The 22,997-nt window shown below is 37.2% G+C and overlaps 1 protein-coding gene across 4 annotated transcripts in view; it reads right to left on the reverse strand.

Moving 5' to 3' along the window:
- CDK14 (cyclin dependent kinase 14) overlaps positions 1 to 22,997 on the reverse strand; it is a 595,554-nt gene that overhangs the window by 81,412 nt on the left and 491,145 nt on the right. For 3 of the 4 annotated variants that reach the window (XM_061198583.1, XM_061198580.1, XM_061198584.1), the window contains 2 exons: positions 7,233 to 7,372; positions 1,661 to 1,804 (listed from right to left, as the gene is read on the reverse strand). In XM_061198583.1, the coding sequence (XP_061054566.1) occupies positions 1,689 to 1,804; positions 7,233 to 7,372 (256 nt within the window). In that variant the 3' untranslated portion in view covers positions 1,661 to 1,688. Of the gene's footprint in view, positions 1 to 624; positions 1,007 to 1,660; positions 1,805 to 7,232; positions 7,373 to 22,997 lie in introns of those variants that run through there. The other variant, XM_061198582.1, reaches the window with a different exon arrangement.

Raw genomic sequence — 22,997 nt, forward strand, 5'->3', positions numbered from 1 at the left:
ACACATTCTAGCAGTTTTGACTGGCCAGGCTCAGGTCAGAGAGATCTCAAAAGAGCAGAGAAGAAGGGACACAGCCCTGCGATGGAAATTCAAGCTTGCTTGTGTGTATGTGTGTATGAGGCAGCAGCACAAATAAAGTCCAATTTTTGTTTTGTTCTACTGAATTGGCTAAGGGATTTATCAAGTCAGGGGCTCTCATTATGGTAATGCAGGTTAAATACCCTCAATAGCATATGCTGCAACCCTCATGAATTACAACCATTCTCAGAACCAGGAGGTAACTGGTCAAAAACTCAGCCCCACTCTTTGACCAACTGAAGTGAGAGTACAAATGTTACTGGGTGAATAAAGTTGTGCTTCCGGGTAACTTTTTATCCAATAGGGAGAGATAACCAGAAGAATGAAGAATCTTACGTATGAAATGGCAAGTCTACTAGTAACATTTCCCAACTGGCATCTACACACCAAATTTTATCAATCTGGGAATCTTTTCTCCAATCATTCATAAATCACCACCATACTCCTGAGAGGCCAAAACGGACCTCCACATTGAGCGTACACAAAAGCTAAGTCCAAATGTATTGACTAATCACCCACAAGACAATGTGGACATTTAATGCACTGACAGTTCAGCCTGTTAACATATTTCACATTAAGAGAGAGAGGAAGGAAGGGGAGCCCTTGCGATGATGCTGTCTGTATCTTTCAATTCACTGGAACATTTAATTCCTGAACAGCCACACAAGCAAGTAACAATATGGGCTAGCAAATAAAAAAGCCTTCCCCACAAAAAAGTTGGTTCCATATTTGCTTCAGAGTTATGTTGCATTAAACGAAGAGATATATATAGGCGTAGACTTCCAAAAAATCCAGACATTTCCAACTGGCACTAAAGACACAGCCTTTTCAGAAGTTGCCATCTTATGCTTGTTTCTGTAAAGCCTGTGTGATGACCAGGACAGGCTGACATGCTCAGAGACTATCTCGTTTAGGTTCTGCTTTCCATCTGCAGAATAGGAGAGGTCAAAGAATCAAATAGGAAAAAAATAAATAAATGCTTCACCACAATAAGGTCTGTACTAGGGGCCACCCAGGAATCAGGAATGGGTGAAGTGGATCAAATGGCCACTAAGCTAAACTAGGGAGCCCATGTCCTTTCCAAAGGAGGCAGCCACAGTTCAGTTACATACACAAACTTCTGGCAGGAATGTGAGTTTAGTGTTGCCAGAGCTGCTGATTTCTAGAGAAAAGCCAGAAACCCAGACTTTGTGTAAAATCTCCTCATTTTAAAATGAGAGCAACCAAGGAAAAAAATTGTGTGGGCCACACGAAGCAGGTCTGTGGCTTAGATATCCTCCGAGGTTAACCATTTTCTAACCTCTATGAAGGATGGGTGAGTAGTGAAATGGTTTGCTTATGACTAAAATGGTTTGCTTATGACTACATAAATAAAGGACCATTTTGGTTAGACGCCAGCAAGTGCCTAAAAATACAGAAATGACTGACAGCACTCTGCCTCACTAGAATCTGTAATGAATGCCATAACAAACGTAAGAGATTCATAAGATACTTAGGAAAAAATAAGTCTGAAATATTTCGTTTGAAAGATTGACTCAATGTCTTTTCACAATTACTTTCCAAGTAAAGTAGGTCATCTTACCTGTGCTCTCTCGAGAATGCTGTGCGCATCAGTGCTTGCTATTTGATAGACTTTTGCCATAACTATTGTTTTTCCCAAAGGCCCGCATACTTTCTCCAGCTTCTGGTTGCAATCTTACATTTGGGACGGTAAAAATAGAAGACACTGTGGACAGAATGAAAAGTTTTCATTTACATATTTATAGGTGTATTTAGAATCTTTTCTTTCAAAATTGGAGGCTGAGATGCAATGCTGGATGTCCAGCACAGAAAACATCATGGTATGCGTTGGTCTTTGAAATGTCAAGTCGTCACAGCCACACACACACACACACACACACACACACACTCACACAGATTTACACACACATATGACAGGATAGTCTGCCTTCCCCTCCACACCACAGCTCAGCTGATCTCTCATATTTCTCTGATCTCGAACAATAAGCTTGAATTTGGAAACAACATATTTTGCCCTTTCTTTGTGCATTCTTTCATTCATTCTTTGAAGAAATATTTATTGAGCCCCACACTGTTCTAGGTTTTCAGAAGCCTGTAGTGTATCAATCAGAATGAAAAGAAACCCTGGTTTTTGTAGATTCCACTTAGGGGAGACAGATGATAAACACTCAGACAAATGTATCAACTAGTTGTAAATGTTGTGAAGAATAATAAAGCAGGAAGAGAAACAGGAAGTGTTGGAAGCAGGTCAGTGAAGGCTTCCCAGGTAAAGGTACCTTTGAGCAGAGACCCAGAAAGGTGAGAGGGCAAGTCATGGATATATCTAGAGGAAGAGCAAGGACGAACTGAAGAAAGAAGAAACAGCAAAGCCTCTCTAAGGAGCAAGAGGAGGAGCAGGCAAAACAGTTAGACGGCTATTGTAAAAATACAGGTGAAAGAAGACGGTGAGTGACGTGGGGCAGTGATGGCAGTGGAGAGGTGAGGATGGTCTATTGATCTATTTTGAAGGTAGCACCAACAGGGTCTACAGAAGAACTGGGTTTGGGTATGATAAAAGAAGAGGAGTCAAGGGTAACTTCCAACCACTGGAAGAATGACATTGCCATTTATTAACAAGGTGAAGACTACAAAATGAGCAAGTCTGGGGGAAAAGATAAGGAGTTCAGTTCTGGTAATATGAAGTTGCAAACGCCTACTAGATGTCCAAATGGAGATGTTAAGTAGTCAGCTGGTATATGCAAGTCTGGAGTCAGGGAAGATGGGACTGGAGATTGAAATTTGGAAGCTGTCAGTGTACACAGATGATATCTAAATCATGAGATTAAATGAGATCATCTAGGCTCTAGGGAGCATACGCAGATAGGAAGATCTGAGGATTAAGCCCCAGGGCGCTCTAAGAGTGAGAAGTCTGGCAGATGAGAAACCTGCAAAGGAGTATGAAAAGGAATGTTTAGGAAGGCAAAAGGAAAATGTCCTGTCCTGGAATCCAAGTGAAGGAAATGTTACTACGAGGAGATAGTGGTCAATTGTGTTGAATTATGCTGATGGATCAAGATGAGGGCTGGGGAAAGACCAATGGATAGAGACTAAAACCAGCAGTTGTGGAATCTTGGGTATAAAAGCTCGGCTCAGAAGGAGTCAAGAGAGGATGGAAGTCTAGGAACTAGAGCAGCAAGTATGTTTGAACAGGGTGTGTTTTCTTTTTCAAAAGATGGCATGGAGCTCCATTAATGGCATAATGTTGCTTTAGGATAATATATAGGACATATACAGGAATAAGTAAGAAACCCTACCAACATTAGAGCTGAAAGGTCCTTAGGGATCACTGTGTCTCTATATGAGAAACTGGGAACCCACAGAGACTAAGGCACTTCTCCAAAGTTGCCCAGCTAGTTAACAGCGGCGCTGAAGCTGGAGTCCAGGTGGTCTGATTCCCAGTTCAGTGCTCTTCACACTGCACCAATTTGTTGGCCTTCTTTTCCTGCAGATCTGAGTTTTGTGAATTAGCAAATGAATGTAATAAAATCAAGGACTCTACGCTATGAAGTGTATTTTGTTCATTTACTTTGACAAGGGTGGTTCAGCTTCAATAATTTATGTAACTTGATAGTATACACAGGAGAATGCCCTTTGGTGTATTTGGGAAAAGTAATGAATTTCTTCTAAATCAGCCCTCCATTTACTTCCCTGCAATTAAATCTTTGTGAAGAAGTGGGGCAAGGCTGTTCGGGTTTTGGGATAGAGGGAGAATGACAGGGTTCCACTAGAATTAGCCAGCTTTAACCGCCAGATCTCCAGGTAACTGTACCATAATTCTTGCTTGATGAATTTATAATTCCTGCTTCAGTGGCACACGAATACATTGCTTCTAAATTTTGGCATTTTGTAAACTGGTGAGGTTTTAAGGACTAGTACAATTAAGAAAGATATTATACTGTTATATGTTCTTCCAAAGCAAATAACAGTCTGGCATCAGCATACAACTTCATTTTTATAAGAACTCGTGGAATGACTGCAGTGCTCTGTGTAACCAAGGTTCTAATAACACTTGATACTCTTCTCAAAAGGTCTGATATATTAAAGTAGGCCAAGAAGACTGGAGCCCACTTTGAACTTACTTTTTTTTACAATCTTCTCCTTTTAACCTGGGTTTCCTTTCTGCTTGCATAAGAGTTTTCCCTTTGTGGACATTCTTTTAAAAAAAAATGCCATGACCCATCTTTAAGAATGTGACTGCTATGGACTTAATTGTGTCCCTCCAAAATTCATATGCTGAAGCCTTAACCCCCCATGTGATAGTTTTTGGAGATGAGGCCTTTGGGTAGTATTTAGGGTTAGATGAAGTCATGAAGGTGAGGCCCTTAGGATGAGATTAGTGGCTTTATATGAAAAAAAAGAGAGAGAGAGAGAGAGAGAGAAAGAGGGAGAGAGAGGTGTCACTGTTTCCCTCTCTCTGCCATGTGAAGATACAGGGAGGTGGCTGTCTCGTCAGGAAACTTGATTTTGCCGACACCTTGATCTTGGACTTCCCAGCCTTCAGAACTGTGAGAAGTAAATGTTTGTTGTTTAAGCCCCGGTCTAAGTTATTTTGTTATTGCATCCTGAATAGACTACATATTAATGTGAGGCTCCTAAAACTGATTAATAGAAACCATGACTCGGTTGATAAGACAATCCATTTATTGGTTCTGCTACACTTCTTTTCAGATGGATCTCTTTCCAAATCTCCTTGAAAAGGAAGCATATGAGGATACTGGCACTGCTGCTGCTGCTGCCATTTGCCAGGTGGTGAACTTTTATAAGACTCCACACTAATGTAAAATTTAATTTTAAGGATTTCAAGAACTTTTAAATATAGTCTGCAGAATATTAACCTAGATAACAGAGTCACCAAAACCAGTCATTTCACTTAAAAGAACTAGTTCCCAAAGTCTCCAAAGCCTAGGAATTCTTTGTTTTGTAAACATGTTTACAAGGACTACCATGTTGTTCGAAATGGAAATGACTGTGGTATTTAATACCGGGATTGTCCTTTCTTGCGACTGGATTTATGCTTCATAATGATTATCTACTAGACACAGAAATAGCATTTCTGTAACTCAAAATTGTTACCGGAGGCATTTAGCAGAATCTTGCTTTAAAAATATAATGATTTTTCATCTTTATTCTCCCCCCTTCAAAAGGTTTCACCGCTCCTGATGTTTAACGTTATGCAAAGACGTGTTTCTGCCAATGAATATCGCCTTATGGTTATGCTTCTGCAAATAGCCTGCTGTGAGCTGATAAAGGGATTAATGCAGCCAAAATTCTTAATCTGTGAAATTACAAATTAAATTCTCATATTAAAAATACCACCCTGAGGTATTTTTTGTGGTTTTAATTCCCCTCTGGTGTTCTGCATACATTGTGCTTGTTACTGACAGGGACAAGGCTGTCTCCATTGGCAGCCTGCTGCCGAGTGATAATGTGTAGGCATTTACTTACTGATAGAAACTGGATTTAACCACTGGCTGATAAACTAAGTGCCAAGTGGGTAATAAGTCCATATTAACAGAAAAGTACTACTACAGAATTCAGAATTCATAGACCATCAAAATCCCGGCTTAAACTCAATCATCAAGTCAGATGGGATTGAGATGTCACCAAGGAGGAGTGATATCAAGTTGCAAGTTATACTGAATGAGAAAACAAACCATATGTTTGAGTTTGACGAGCAATAAACTAATGAGTCCACTGGCATCATTTTTTTTTTTTCAGTATGGGAAGATGTGTTACCAATTCATTATTTTTCTATAGGGATTTCATCTTTAATTTTTTTTTTAATGGGGATAGCTGTAGTAATGGTCAGTGGGTAGACTTTCAGAAAGGAAGTAGGGCAGAATATGGGATAAATATGGACTTGGAATATATGAAATACTGAAGAAGATTTCAAAGCATGGGGGAGTAGTGGATTAATATATCTATAGTTACTTTAGAGTTAAAAAAAAAGTAATTAGAATTAAATATGAGGTATCAGAAAAGATTTAGGGTAGGAATACCCAAGAGTTGTTACTTGGGACTTAGTTCCAAAATAAAACGTTATTGTTGTCGAGGAGACTCCAATGCTATCATGGGGGGGAAAAAGTCTAAGAGAATAAAGAAATAAATTTTATGTATGTCTATGGTAAGTGATGTGTACACAAGGATTAAAAATGATATTATAATATCCATCCATATACGCAGTATATTAATTTTTAAGGCAAAAAGAAAACAGTATGAGGAGAAATATCTTTCACTGGCATTTGGAAAGAATGTATCACCATTGAACAAAAGTGTTCTTACTGCAATAGTGTTTTGCAAAATTTCACAAGAATTTTGTTTCACACTTTGGAAGAAAGATGAGATCCTCCTAGTCATAAATCCTCCCCCAAATATTTAAAATGTAATTGAAAAAGGCTGTGTAAATATGAACACTTTTGTAAAAACAAAACAAAAACCCACCCAGGAATGTGTTTTGTTTTAAGAGATCCAGAGAAGAGCTCTGTATGAATACCAACAGCATCTGTAGTTAAAATGAATTACATGTCTTCAGTTCTTACATGTCAATTCAGCGCATTAGCCAATTGCCAACTCTGTTCGTCAGCTCACTGCATAGCAGCCCTTTTTAAGGTTATTGTTACAACCAAGATTGTCTCTGAGAATCAAACAGAAATGAATCATTTCTACTCTGTGTACTGCAGCCAGCTAAAAAATACTATATGCATAAGGCACTAAATATGTAAATCATATTTTCCTTTTCCTTTATGACTGCTCAGATCATTTTTTTGGACACACACATAATCAAATACAAAGACATGCAGCTGCTGACTGCAGAGCAGAGATAGCAAAAAAGGAATCCATTTTCTTCCTGTGTCTGGTAAGCTAGCAATTGAATGGCAGGATTCCACTAAATATATACACACACTACCCCCCTCCCCCCATTCTCTCTCTCTCTATACACACACACACACGTATACAGGCAATGCATATACAAACATACATAATATTAGAGAGATGCACATATAAACATGTGAACCTCTCTACATGTGTGTTACACATAGATGCTAAAATCATGTCCCTGCTTCGACTGGATGTTTCGAATTTGTCATACTCACTATCAGTCAGTTCCCATAGCCGTGGGGGCAGGTCACTAAAATACTCGTGGCTCAAGGCGGCCTGTGCTGATAGTCTGTTCTTTGGGGAACACTGTAGGAGTTTGGAGGCCAGATCCTCTGCATGATTCACATAGCTGAGCCTGAAAACACAAGCAAAAAAGAGAGAAATCAGAACAAACAAGAAAATCCCCTAAGTAAGACATAAGGCTCACCTAATTTTTCAGTATTTATTTATTCCTGGCCAAGAAAACAAGTTAAATTGCCTGCTGAAAATAAAAAGAAGCAGAATTCACATTAGTTCCTAGAGTATCCGTTACTGTAAACCAGCTTTTACTCTCGCTTTCCTCATTGATGTAACATATTTTACTATAAGCAAAGGATTGATATTTTCAGGATAGAATTAGGTCCCAAGGTAGAAGATTTCAGAAGATAATTTATCAAATAGTTGCCAGAATTTGTTCATAGAATATAGGTACTGCATACACATCTGGATACATTTACAGGAAAATTAATACAAAATAACCAGGAGAATTAAAATAAATCTACTATTAAATTCTCTAGTTACTGAAGTTACTTTTTCCTTTAAGAATTTACATTTTCTTACATTGAACAAAAAATTATTGGAATAAGTACCCTTTCAAATATTAACAATCATAATATTAACATGCAGGTTAACAAAGGGGATAGGCTTAAACCATATGGGACTGAATCAATTCAAGATGACCTTTAAAACGACAGTAGAGAGAAAATATGTGTCTCAAGATTACCAAAAAAGCAGAGGAGTAAAATCTTCCATGTGGTACTACTTTCAAATGGGTAGCAGACCACACTGTCCAGCCCAGCCTTGTTTTCCATGGAATCTCTATTTCACTGCTCAGGGCAATCAAACCCAAAGAGTTAACATAAAAATGATAATTAAAGTCTTCCTAATAATGATTACCATTTATGAGTAGGTGAACATGTGTCAAGCGCTCTCCTAGGCACTTTTCACACACTCTACTATTCGGACAAGATAACTCTGTTTCCGTCTAACAGCAGGGGGAGCTAAGTGGAAGTCAGAGAAGGTAATGGTTTGCTCAATTAGCAGGTTGAGCAGATTCAAACCCACCCAGAACTAGTTGACTCTTAAAGTGGTTTTGCATGTGCCAAGCTCTCAGATCATTCCTAAAGGCTTTTACCCACAGATTCCTGAGTTTCTACAAGATGAAGTAAGTACAGTGACTCTTAAGCAGCCAGAAGAATGTGAAGAAAAGTTGCACCTGCTAGTGGGTATTCTTTCAAAAGCCTTGAAGCTACAAAACAAGCCATTAGCCAGTAAACATCTTTCCTCGTGACCAACAATTCTCTCCCTTCCCCTCCTCAAGCAGCTCTTTAGCATTGATATAAAATTGCTATGGTGTGGGGGGAGGGGGATGGATTGGGAGTGAGGAAGAGGAAAGTAGGTCATGAATTTGGGCAGAGGAAGAAAAAGGGAGAAGAGCAAAGAAAAATATTACTCCAAAGATCCAATCTAAGAGAACTTCTCTCTAAATCTTCATAGGTGAAGGTCTCACTGATGGGTTCAGTGTTTGGCTGCTGTAATGGCTGTTTTTAAAAAAACTGATCAGTATCTTGGTTTTAAATGTCTCTACCTGGCAAAGAGAAATTTGTCTACAGGAAAAGGAGGCATTCTTAAAATTCTGTTTTTTTTTTTTTCTTCTTTCTTTCTTTTAATAGGGTCCAGGGCCATCCAAATTATTCCTTCCTCTTCCTAAGACTCTTTTGCTATTAAAATTTTTTCATTAATATGTTTCTAAATATCAAATGCAAAGTTTGAGATAGGCAGACTTCATGGTAAAAACTGCACTTATATTGAACGTACAGTTTGTATGTAACCATGGTGAACAATACATTGGTATCCATTTTATACAGCTTTGATAAAACACAACGACAGTGCCAGACTGAGACTAGATCTGAGTTTTAGGCCTGACTCTGTTAAAGAGTGATGAACCACATTATGTCTGCAGTCCTTCCAGCTCCAACAAGCCATAAATCATCCTTGAAGCATGGTTTCACTACCTTGAAGAATTATAAATATTTAAAGTTGTATCTGATTTTGCAATCGATTGTTGATCACATTTAGATTTAACGCATATAGACCTAAATATAAGGAATTAACCAAGAAGACATTTCCCCTCCCCCAAACTGACTAAACTTGTTAATAAAGTCAATAAAATAATCAAATGCTTATTTGTGCTATCTGGTTTATACATAAACATCTGAATTATCACATAAAATTTTAATTTAGAAAGTTTGCTATATCCTCACTTGTATTTCAAGAACCACTTTTATTCCAACTCTCCACATGCATTTTCAACATCAGAATCTTCATCATTACCAGAACCACTTTTTGAGTCCATCTAAGTGGTCTGAGAGATGATACTTCTGGGATACCTTATTTGGAAGTTTTATCCCACGCCATAAGTTCACCTTATCAGAATGTTAGAATGATTGTGGTTGTTTTCAGTCTCCCATTGTGATGGTAGATTTAAAAATCTTTCCTTGCAATTCCGCCAAGTTTTGTTTTATACATTGTAAAGCTGGGTAATTAAATGCTTAACAGTCTAGCGCTGTTATCTTTTCCTGGTAAATTCAGTCCTTAATCTTTCCGTGGTGAACTTCTTTATCTTTAATAAAGCTTTCTGGGTTAAAGTTCATTTTTTTTCTTATTAATTTAATGACCTCAGCTTTCTTTTGCTTAGTATTTGCCTGGCATACCTTTTGTCACTGTCTTTTAATATTTCATATCCATAATTTTAAGGTGTCTCTCATAAATATTTCATAGCTGGGTTTAATGTTTATCCAATTAAACAATCCTTGTCTTCTAAGGAGAAAATTTAATCCATTTATATGTCATGATTACTGATATATTAATATTTGGAATTACTGCTACCATTTTAATCTTGCATCCTATTCTGTCCTGCCTTATCTTTTTCCTCTTTCCCTGCCCTCTTTTGGACTGACTTTTAAAATTCAACATTTTCTATCTTCTATTTTAGAAATTATACATCCTACTTCCATGTGTTTACTAGTTACTCTTTTCTTTTTCTTTTTCTTTTTGTATTTCAATATTTATTTTGATGTTTAACCTCTAGCACTAGGTTTTTACAAGCTGGTGTACAGTGATAAATTATTTCTCCCAAAGAACTATAATCATACAATCCAGATAGTATAAATATATGATTGAACAAACATCAACATACAGCACCATTTATCAATTACATAATAAGACAAATTATCAAGTATACAAATATTAAGTTATACACTTCAACAGGAATATAAAATATCAGATGTCTGCTCAATTTGTCAGCAGAAACAAATTTCTCTTTTTGTAAGAAAGATTGGGAGAGAAGCAAAAAATTTACACTTCTAACAACAATAGTCAGCAAACAACTTCCAATAAAAACTGGAAAAAATTAAAGGATTTTCAGAAATTTTGATTCAGAATTATTTAAGCTACAACAACAAATCATGTCTACAATAAAAAAAATACTGACTAAACTAAAGGGCATATTCCATATGTCCAACATGAGACAAACACAATGTTTTGCCAAAAATACTTAATGCTCACTCCCACTCTTTTTTCAGGCCTTCTCTTTTAAGTTGCACCCTAAAGTGCAAACATTAAATTAATTTTAAGACACTTCTGTCTGGCGACATTAAAGATATGTGCTTCTGTACAATGTGGACTTTCCATGAACTTTACAACCAGAGATTTGTGATTTTCAAAATGGAGGTTTTCATAACAGCATGAAATGAGATTTATAGAAAGACATTAAGAAAAAATCATCATAAGACTTGGTCAAAAGCCAACAAAATCTATGGTTACACAAATCTGATGTATACTGTTTTAAATATGGGAGATACAGACATAAAGTAGCAGGCAAGTAGCCATATAGGCCCTACTATCAATGTTTGAAATGACTGAGGGGACAAACCACAGAGGATAGTTCCTGGGATTTTAATTCTGCATGATATTAAAAACATACAAGCATTGTGCTGGCTATTTCGGCACCCAATCTCTTTAAATTTCTTATATAATGATAAGATTCTGGAATGGGAATAGATTTGAAGAAAACTTATAACCCAATACTGCATGGTTTCAGGAAAGGTCAATTGATCAAAGTGATAAGCATGTTTTAAATGCTGAACAGCAAGAATCTTTTGCTAAGTTTCCAAACAGGCTGATCATAATACAAACACAGAGGCTGCAATTCTGCTAAGCTTGAGGCCTGATAAAACTGCTGATCAATGCTCCTATGAAAGCTTCATTAGACTTATTATTCACCAAGTCTACATGTTGGCTAATATACACAATAAATTGGGTCCTGTCTAAAGTTCTATTTCCAAGGAACTTAAGACATCAGGTAGCCCAGCTTTATTGACTTCAACAGTATCTCTATGGCTACTGGTATCTATGAAGTGCAGCAGGATTTTAGGACAATATTTCTCCATATACAAAAGTTGCTGCCTTTCAAAATCTCCACTCCACTTTTGCCTCATGAACTTCACTGCATATTCATATTTCATTCCATTTTCAATTAACGCTAAGACAACAAGCATTAGAACTCTCCCAAGACCTGCAACATGCTGACAGTTTTTCAGGAATCTTCATTTTTTACAAGATGTAACCAGTCATTCACAGTCTAGTTGGATGACAGTGCATCACCATCCCTTGGCCAGCCCAGAACCTGATGCCTTTTCTCCACAAAAGCAGTGTTGTAAGTTGCTTCACATATTTTTACCCTTGTGGTAATGCCCCACTTTTTAAGTTCCTCTATAAATTTGTTAAAGTCACACTGGTTGGACTGTCTTGTGTATGACTTCACAAAAGTTGGTCAATTCATTTGAGCCATATTAATTTAGGTTAAAAAAAACACTCAATAGGATTATAAAAAAATAAAATTTTTTGTATATAGAACACAGAAGTGATGTAAAGGATGATGTAAGGAAACTGAAGTCTACTACAATACACTACATTTGAAATTCTCAGTGCTTTGCATATGAGGTTGGGATTAATGGGACGTGAAATGATCCTCCTGGCAAGCCTCAGCAAATCTGAAATCCAATAATGAGGCAACAGAAAGGAAGTTCCCCCAGGTTTAGCCCACCTAGGTCAGAACTCTTGTAATGTGCTTTCCTGGTTTTAATTCAATCCTCCTGTGTCCTAAGCCCTCTGATGGACCTTCTTGGTGAAACAGTAATGAATTTGTATAGTTCACGTGTCTGTTTAGAGGTCATGCTGTGTTCCTGGCAATAACTTCCACTGCCCTCCAGAAACTTAATAAATATAAGACCAAGAACACCACACAACTGCCCAAGCTTCAGCCAGTGGAGTCGTCTTTGGGGGTAAGTTGGTTTAGTGTTTTTAATACCATCAAGGATATCTGAAGAAACTTCCACACTTTGAATATACCTTCACCCTTAGTTCTCCAAGTGTATGGCTCCTTAACTTTTTAACTATTTAAAGTTCAAAGTTACACTTTCTCTTTACCCTCCTGCCAAACAATAAAACAACACAGGAACACTCGAATTCTGATGACATTAGTCCTATCATGTTATACTGTCTAATATTTTATTTCTACTTTCTACATAAGGACATGCATCAAACACTGTTTTGGTTATTATTATTTAGATTTACCCATGTTTATCATTTATTTAATCACCTTTCTTTTCATGTTTCAGACATTCCTTCCCAGATAACTTTTTTTGTATCTGGAATACAAACTTCAGAAGTTCTTTCTATGACTAAAGAGCTTGGTGGCAAATTCTCTCAGTTTTGTTTTCATACAGGATAATAGTCAGCTGGAGAAATAATTTTAGGTTCAAAGCATTTTCCCTTAACTCAGAAGATATCATTACACAGGCTTTTCTTGTTGCCTGTTAGCTATTCTCTTCCACCTCAGAGTTCTGCAGTTTGCGAGGTATGGGGTTCTTTTGATTTAACCTGCTTGGTATTCATAGTGTTTCCTGAATTTGAGGTTTCATGTCTTTCATCAATTCTGGAAGAAGATCTCAGCCATTACTTTCCGAATATTGCCTTTGCTCAATTCTCTCTCTTCCCTTGTTTTGTAACTCCAATGTAATACCATCTTATTAAATTTTCCATGTCTTCACTTGTTCTTTCATATTTTCCATCTGTTAGTCTCTCTGTTCTCCATTCTGAGTAATTACTTCAGAGCCATCTTCCAGCTCAACTAACTCTCTAATCAGGTGCATCTAATATGCTGTTTTCCTTATTCATTTTGTTCTCATCAGTTCTTTTTAAATCTCTGACAAATTTTCATTTTCAACTTTAATGGTTTCCTGTTCAAGTTTTTAATTTGATCTTTTATTTCTTTACAATATTTAAAATATAGTTTTGTTCTATGTCTGATAATTCCCAATAGCTGAAGTTCTGGGTGAGGTGGAAGAGTCCAGTTTTGTTGCTTTTGCTACTGACCCTCACTCACAATGACTTTGTCACGTTTTATAATTCTGGATTTTGGGCTCATGCTTGGCTTTGATAATCTGTGGGAGTCCTGAAGCACCTGGGTTGAGAATATGTTTCTCTATAGGGATTTTCTTTTGCTTCTGCTAGGAGCCCTGGAGCTCTCTCAACACCTAGGTACTCCAAGTTCTTTCTGTTGGTTTCTGAGACCAAGTGAGCTATGTAAATTTAAACCTAAGCTTGTAGAATTCTCAGCGGAGTCTTTTTCATCCCCATTCAGAGCCAAGGGCAACACAAACAGTTGTCCTTGCAGTCTCTCTTTGCTGGAAGCAGTTTTTTTTTTTAGCCAGCCCATTACTGGCTGAAGTGCTTTGAGGGTCTTGACTCTCTGTGGGGAATCTCAACTCCTATGCCCTCCTAACTTTCTCAGGCCCAAAGCCTTGTTTCCCGACCCTCAAGTGGCTCCACGTTCCTGTTTTAGCAATACCTCAAGGGCAGCTGCAACTTTAGCACTTACTTATTATTCTGTTTTTTTCATTCTTGGCCCCTGGAGATTTCAGTTAATTTCTTCTTGGTTCAGCTATGCATATGCATTTGAACGGATGTGCTTGTATTTTATCCAACATTTTAGGTGATTTTTAGCAGTAGCAGAAGAGACTGTTTTTCCCCCTACAGATAAATATTTATAATCTCTATAATCTAATTAGTTACTATAAAATCATCCACACTTAGAGTTTTTAGGTCTTTCTCCCTGGAATAACACTAAATTGGTGTTGTTGTCTTGCCTCTTTTTTTAAAACTAATTCTTTTAGGTTACCTGTATTAAGCCCCCAAAACTAGCTAACTGAAGTTATTTCAGGCTAACATGCCTTCCTTCACCACTCAACTTTACAGATGACTCTCAAATGCATTATCCTAAGTGAAAGAAGCCAAAGACTACACACTATATACTTTCATTTAGATGACATTCTGAAAAAGGCAAAATTATAGAAACAGAAAAGTGATCAGTGATTGTCTGAGGCTGGGGGTGGGAGAGGTTAAGAAAGGGGTCCAGAGAAGTTTTTCAAATGGCTCTACATCTTGATCAAGAGGGATGGAGATCAGGCCATCTAGAGATGTGAAAGGGCAGGGGGACCGGTCAAGGAAATTCAGCACAGGGAGCAGTTTGGAGAGATGGGGTGTTGCAGGTTTTTCACAAGGAACATTCAGATATCAGGGGTGGAGGCTGGCCCTCTGTGAGTGACTGTCACTGGGACTTCTGTGTCCCAGGGGAGCCTCAAGGGATGTCCCAGCGAATGAGGAGATGCAACTGCTAATGGTGAGGCCCTCCTATGGATTTCAGTGCTGGATGCCAGGTCACCGAGCGGGGGTCGGCCTCAGGCGGTCAGAACTGTGCCTGTCAGCTCACAGGGTGAGCTCAGCCGGCTCTACATTCCTGGAGGGTCACATAAACGGGGAAGGGTACGTGGGACAGAAACTGTCACGTTCATTCCATATTCATTGTTTTTAAAAGGTGTTGTTTGTGGAAACTCCCTGGGAAAAACCTTAAGGAATTTTCAAATTATAAATCTGTATGAAAATGAAGAGAAACAATCTCTACTGAATTCAGAGTATGTTTGTGGAGAGAATCTTATGAGTAACTTTCAAACAAAGGCTTTTAATACAGTTGAAAATAATAGTATTCTGCTATTCTAATCGTAACAAATTTCATCATTTTCCTAGTCCTTATCTATGTAACACACACACATACACACACACACATACACTTTACCTGAGTTTTCTTTTAAAAAATATGAAAGAATGTAACATGAATAGCAAAAAACAGCTTTAGACCATGACTATAGAGCAGGATATTTTCTTTATTCCTTGTGCAGGTCAGATTTTTGCACCTCAGAAATGAGGAAGATGGAACAGATGGTCATTAAGGGTTGTCTAGCTCTAGACATTACATGTCCTCTGACCTAGGAAGAACCTGAGTGTGAACTGGAGGCAGGGAGGGTGAGCGGAGCCATACTGGCCTGCCGTCGCTCACCCACCACAGCTCCCCTCTCTGCCATCAAGGCAGTGATCCAACAGTGCCTCTCACTTCTCTTCACTCAACCTGTCAACTAACTGCTTTGAAAGCTCACCTAAGTTTCTAAGCCATCTTGAAAATAAAGAGCAAAGCAAATCCAAAGTCTTTTGCTACACTAAGGAAGACTGTCAACGTTGGGTAGAGAAAACTGAAAGTAGAGGATGAAAATGATGGCGTGAGAAAGAGGAAGAACTGGGCAATGGCAAGGCGAAAAGGGCGTTTCCTATGAGGCACGGTTCCTGGTACAGAGTGGGGACACGGCATTTGTTGAATGACTGAGTTTTCGATTGAGAACTGACTATATTAAGTTTTATACTTACAAGAGGTTTTACTTTACCTGAGACACATGAATTTAAAAGTAAACAATCATTTTGGGGTAAAAACATCTTAAAGTCAAATTCTGGTCCCTAAGGAACATCTTCAAAGTATACATGCCTCAGAGGATGACTTTTTTTTTTTGAAGTGGGAAGGAAATTCATCCTTGTCTTTTTAAAGTTACTTTATAAGCTGGGACTGCAAGGTTTTTTGTTTGTTTTTTCACGTGTAGTGCCAAAAGACTCCCTCTAAAACTGATGATACATCTGCTTGTAGAACTAAAACAAGTTACATTTTGTTCCTAAGAGTTGACTTCTAAATATGTCTATAAAAATCTTCGCTGGGATTTATTAACATTTTAGCTCATGAAAGCTGGACATAAAGAGTAGAGGTGTAGCAGGTTCAATTTACTTATTAAAGCATTCAATGGAGATCCTGACTTCCATATAAAGGCTTAAAAGGAAATTAAAAAAAAGAACAAAATGTTCTAGAATATTCCTCACTTGCAATTTATGATGGGAAAGAACGACATACACTGTGGGCCTATGTCTGAAGCGTAAGAGTGTGCTTTGTCTCACAGAGTTGGAAATAGAGCGACCTGGAGTGAATGATGGGGAGGGTCTCTATATGCATGCTTTACTCACTGTCACACTCATCACAGAGCAAAGCCAAACGGACTGGGTCCTTTTATTTGACAGTGCACATCTTGTCTCTGCGCCAAAGATACCAACATGGGCACTGGCCACTGGATTAGACAACAACTGATCTCTTGAAAATGATTTGTGAAGAAGTCCACCCACCAATAAAAACAAGTCTGACTGTTTCCTCAACTGTACTGACTAGAATTGTCAGATACAGCACTCTTTTGTATATATATATGAAAAGCTAAATGTGCATTTAATCACCTTCTTGTCAAAGTTCTGACCTAGAGGGAAGACTGCGGTCATAAAACCACTGTGATTTTTCAAAAAGTGACTTATTTTTTAAAAACAGGCTTGAATTTATTCATTTTGCAAAGAGGGGCCAGTAACTGGTCAAGCAGAAGATGAAGGGAATCCCTGACACTGGAATAAAGTCTTGGGGAAAATGAAGACTAATATAAGGAAAGATTTAGGTCTGTGCAGTGAATCTGAAGTCCAGGAGCTGGGCTGTGCAATGAAATGAGAGGCAAGACTCTTGGGTATGTTAATAATGAAGACAGAGTTGTTTTTACACTGAGACTTTGTCAATACACTGCTGTTAAAAAAAAAAAAAAATTAATGAGCGTCCTCCCCTCAAGATAAACAGGTAACATTTTTATATTAGCTTCCATAAATAGGTTGTGTTTTGTTGTGCATAGAAAATTGTTCAGTTCTCATTTATTTACTCTGGCTAAACTGTTTAATGACACAATCTCCCTGGAAGACACTCATTCCCATAATGGTCAGCTTACTTGATTGTTAAAATGCTATATGATAGTGCTACTTGTAGAGTGCTCTACAGTCTACAAAGTGTTTTCACACATATTATTTTATTTGATCCAGATAATCAAAGGGCCATACTTACAAAATGGAACGTATGCAAATTTCTGACTCTTTAGTGCCCATTACATGTCATGCCAAAGATTTACTGTATGAATATATGTGTACATACATATACATATAGATTATACACACACACACACACACAAAGCTGTATGTTACTCAGTTTGTAAAGGGATTATTGGATTACTTTAAAGTTTTTTTTTAAAGATACCTTACATGTTTCTGTATTTCTCTCTCTTCCTTTAATTCTGAACTCTATTGCTATAGAGACTATTCTTTCTATATTCTTTTTAACACCTCCAGTGCCCTATATTAAATAAAGACAACAGGGAGAGTCCAGTCTTAATGTGAACAAGATGAATAATCCCCAAAGCCAGTCATACTAATCTGCACTGCTGGGTCTTTCCTTCAGATCTAACCCTTACTCAACACATAGTTGCCCTTGCAGAAAACTCTATCTGGTGGAAAAGTACAGAAAGTGCTGTAGAGCCCTCAGCAGGGTGTGAATGAATTGAGCTTTTGAAAACGCTAGCACTGACACTCTTAAGAGTATTATACACTGCCAAAAGGTGAGCAGAAAAAGGAAAACACTAAATTCTTGCTTTGGATTTCAGAGCTTAGCTAGATAATATTTACCCCAAATTTCCTAGCTTTGATTTTATTTATTATAATTTTCTACCCTCCCCTCAAAAAAGAGATGTCTTTGAATGTTTAAATTCAGTCTGAAATCAAATAAAGAGTGGTCTGGCTTTTAAAGAATTGGCTAACTTATGTAATTATACTAGCCTTTTCCATGTGCTAATATGGAGCTATAGATTTTCATATTTACATCTCATAAATCTATAGATGCAGATATTATCATAAAATATTCACAAAGAAAAGCTAATATAAGTGAACTTCTTGTTATATTCTTTTCAACAAAAGCCCTGTATATTTAAACTTATTTTTACTTTCCACAAAGGTAGATCATGCTTGCATGCAACTTGCTTATAGGAAAGAAACAGTTAACTGGCTCACTACATTGTTTTTGCAGAGACTCCACTTTAATCTCCTTTTCAATTCTTCTCCAGTACCTAGTAGCAGTGACTTTTTTGAGTTGTAAAATTGTGTTTTTTAGTAGCTTATATAAATCTAATCACTTATAATTCTACACAACTATATAATGTAATTTTTAAAAATTTCTCTAAGATTTGTTACAGGCTGCCCATCACTGACATTTTTCATATATAGGAATAGCACAAACCTATCAGGCATTATACCTATATTTTGGAAAAGGTTCCTAGATTTTGTTGACTAGTGATCATATGATTCTATATTTTTGTTTAGTATTTTACTTTAATAATGTGGTTAACAGCAGAAGAGGCACAAATAATTACTTTTCAATCCTCTGACTGAAGGACATGGTAAAAAATGATGTATCTTATTTCAGTAAAATAAATAAAATACAGTAATAATAATTAATCCTTGTAATCAGAAGGATAAAACTTACAGAATATTTAAAACAAAATCAGTGTATAACATCTTCAAAACCCAAAGGATGTGCATTCAACAGAATTGATTTCCAACTTCCCAGTTATTTTGTTAACTGTTATATCCAATCATAAACACTAGACCTTCATAACGACATGACCTTCCCCCATATGGAATTCCATTGTTAACTGAAGGACATCAACAACTCAAACTTTCTGACTTCTGGATACAGATCAGGATAAAATTAGTAGCCCTCTCCTCCACAGGACTGCTGTAAAGATTGACCTTTTCATACCGTAAGTTTAAATCAATTAAAAGGATCATATAATTTCACCTATTTCACAAGTTTTCAAAACATTTTTAAGTAAATCAAGAGTGAAGCAAAGTAAATTGTTAATGAGTTTTCTACCCTTGTGATGTTTTTGATATTTATGTTATTTAGAGAATAGCGATTATCCAATTTTCCTGAATTCAAAGTGGTTGATTATAGCACTGTTTCATCTGAAAAAGACAACTTTCATTTTTTAGATGATAAAAGATTGCGTCAAGAGTTTAAATTCAACTCTTCATCTATCAAAAAAGAAATCAATCCACATTAAAGTTTAGCAATGGCTTATATTTTTACATTTAAGATGGATCAGTTATAAATATTTAGTCCAATATGAAAAACATTTTCACTCTAAAAGACTCCTGCAAAGTAGTTTACCTTACTGGTGCATCAATATTAGGGTGACTTGAGTTAATGGAAAATGGTAACTTCACAGTCTTTCATGCCTCTGAAACCCTATAGAAGTTACAAAGCTCATCAACAGAGGCTGGTTTTGGAAGGTGATATCTGCTTCACCATAATGGAACGGTGTGTCCTTTGACTGTAAACAATGTTAAAAATAGCTCCTGAAAGGTATCATTTTGTGTGATATTATTTCACCGAAAGAGAAGAAAAAATATTCTTTAATCCTGAACAAAACCTCTTCAAAGTTTACCTCTTCAAAACCTCTCAATAAACCTTTCACTGAGAACTGAAAATATAACTTAGTAATGCAATAAATGCCCTAACAAATATATCAGATTTTTCACTTAATGCTTTTTACAGGCTTAAACCAAATGGACTAAAAGGAAATCACCTTTTACAGTCCGACTCCTACAGGAAGAATGCCTTGCTGTTATGCTTTTTAAAGAAGGCATGGTGAATTTATATCAACTTTGGCAAATCTTGAGGCATGATAAAAGGAAGAAAAATACCAGTGCAGTTAACATTCCACAGAACTCTTTCTTCACATGTTTATTTCCTTAGAGACTGGACATGATCCAAGATAACAAGAAAAATGTAAAAAGGAAAGTTTATTTTTTAAGGCAAACAACATATAGTTTAGCATCCTGAGCTGATATAGAAGAGAGAATGTTTCCTTACCCCTTAAAAAAAACAAATAAATAAAAGAATTGTTGTCTTGTAGGTTAAAGATATTAGATGGTTAGGATTGGAGAAAATCACCAAAACCAGTTCTCCCATTTAAATAAATATGAAAGAAAATTCAGTTAGATCAGAGCTTATGGGTTATTAAAGTTTGGTTCTGAGCAAATGAAAAATATATTTTCTGTGGACTATCATTTCAGCTTCTTTATCTTATGACATTGCATCTGGAATTTGAAAATATATGATTTCATTATGATACAAGAAGAACTGGCCTGTGTGTTTATGCGTAAAACAAGACTTGGATTAAGACTGAAGAGTTGGGTGTCCTCTACAAGGGCCTGATGATCTTTAGGAAGAAAAGTCAAATAGCTTTTAATACTTACTGCTCCTACAAAGGAGCCTCCTATCTTCCCCGTCACAGACTTTCTTGTAGGCCGCACACTGAACCAGCTACCTGTTGAACTATCTGATTTCCCTTGATTATCACAAAGGACATGATCAGCCAGCAAATGACACCCTTGTTCTAAATACTATGAGAAGGTATACAAAGGAGATGAAGCATCTATTGAGGATTTACTACATGCTAGAGACTTTTCACAAGTCGTCTCCCTTATTCTGCATCCCCAGCTATGAGATGAACATCATTATCCCTCCTTATAGATGAGGGAACTGACGCTCAGAGAGGAGAAGCCATACAGCAAGAGTCACACAGCAAATGAGGGTAGAGCATGTTATGTGCTTCAGATGAAGATGCTCTCTTCTCTCTATCATCCTTCTTAAAGCTCTGTTTATATCTTTTTTTTTCTCATTATAAAAGTAAGACATGATCATTCTAGAGAATTTAGAAACATATAAGAGAAATCCTGAAACATATAAGAGAAAATAAAAACATCTCATAAGTCTATAATTCAGATAAATGATTTTTTTATCAACTCGATGTTTACTTCTATGTGTATAGGTCTGAGCAAACACATCATTTTATTTCTTTGTAATTTTTATCACGGTGTACATTTTTTCCACATAAAATTTCCTTTCAAAACCTGCATTTAAAAAGCTCTCTTTAAATTCCTAAAAGTCAAACTTAAGCCCATATTGAGGTCATATTAGTTTCTGGGGGTCAGGAATCCTGAAACAGCTGAACTGGGTAGTTCTGGCTCAAGGTCTCTCACAGGGTTGCAGTCAAGGTGACGTCCAGGGCTACAGTCATTTGAAACTTGACTGGGCCTGGTGAATCCACTCCCAGGTGGCTCACTCACATGGCTGTTGGCAGGAGGCCTTAGTTCCTCACCATGGGGGCCTCTCCCAGATGGAGGAACTATTCACATGACATGGCAGCTAGCTTCTCCAGAGTCAGTGAACCAAGAAAGAGAGAGGGAGACAGCTAAGATGGGAACCTCAATCTTTTAGAACCTAACCTTGGAAATAATGTGCCATAATTTCTGCCATATACTACTGGTCACCAAGACCAATCCTAGTAGAATGTGGGAGGGACTACCCAAGGGTGTGAAGACCAGAAGACAGGGACCATTGGGGGGCCATCTTGGAGGCTGCTAAACCATAATGATGATTATAGAAGAGATCTGGGGTTTTTTTTAAACTGTGGTAAAATATATGTAACCTAAAATTTGCCATTTTAAGCATTTTCAAGTGTACAATTCAGTGGCATTAATTGCATTCACAATATTGTTCAACCATCACCAATATCCATTTCAAAATCCTTTCATAACCCCAAAAAGAATCTCTATACTAATTTAGCAACATATTTTTATTAAAATAATGTGACAATAATACTAAAGATAATTTTTGTAAAGTAGAAAAACAATCACCCAAAATTCTGTTACCCTAACACAACTATTTTTATCTTTTATATTACATTTCAATCACAGTTCACAATTTTATAGTTAATATGCTAGCATGCATAAAATTTTTTATTCTGCTTTTTTCAGAGAACATATGAAGCATTCCCTATGTTTTCAAAGTCTTCATAAGACCGTCCTAACATTGTTGTGTAATATTCCACTGGGGTTCATGAACCATGATATACTAAATATTTCCCCATTCCCTTAATCTTGGTTAAGTTGGTACCAAGTTTTTTTTTTTTTAGCAGTTTTTGTTTTTTTTTTAATTTTTATTTATTTATTTTATTTTTGGCTGTGTTGGGTCTTCGTTTCTGTGCGAGGGCTTTCTCTAGTTGTGGCAAGCTGGGGCCACTCTTCATCGCGGTGCGCGGGCGTTTCACTATCGCGGCCTCTCTTGCTGCGGAGCACAGGCTCCAGACCCGCAGGCTCAATAGTTGTGGCTCACAGGCTCCAGACGCGCAGGCTCAGTAATTGTGGCTCACGGGCCCAGTTGCTCCGCGGCATGTGGGATCCTCCCAGACCAGGGCTTGAACCCGTGTCCCCTGCACTGGCAGGCAGATTCTCAACCACGGCACCACCAGGGAAGTCCCCAAGTCTTTTTTAATAATTTAATATACAACACAGTAATGAGCATCTTTGGG

This window comes from Eubalaena glacialis, chromosome 8 (assembly GCF_028564815.1).
Source record: "Eubalaena glacialis isolate mEubGla1 chromosome 8, mEubGla1.1.hap2.+ XY, whole genome shotgun sequence".
Classification (NCBI taxonomy): domain Eukaryota; kingdom Metazoa; phylum Chordata; class Mammalia; order Artiodactyla; family Balaenidae; genus Eubalaena; species Eubalaena glacialis.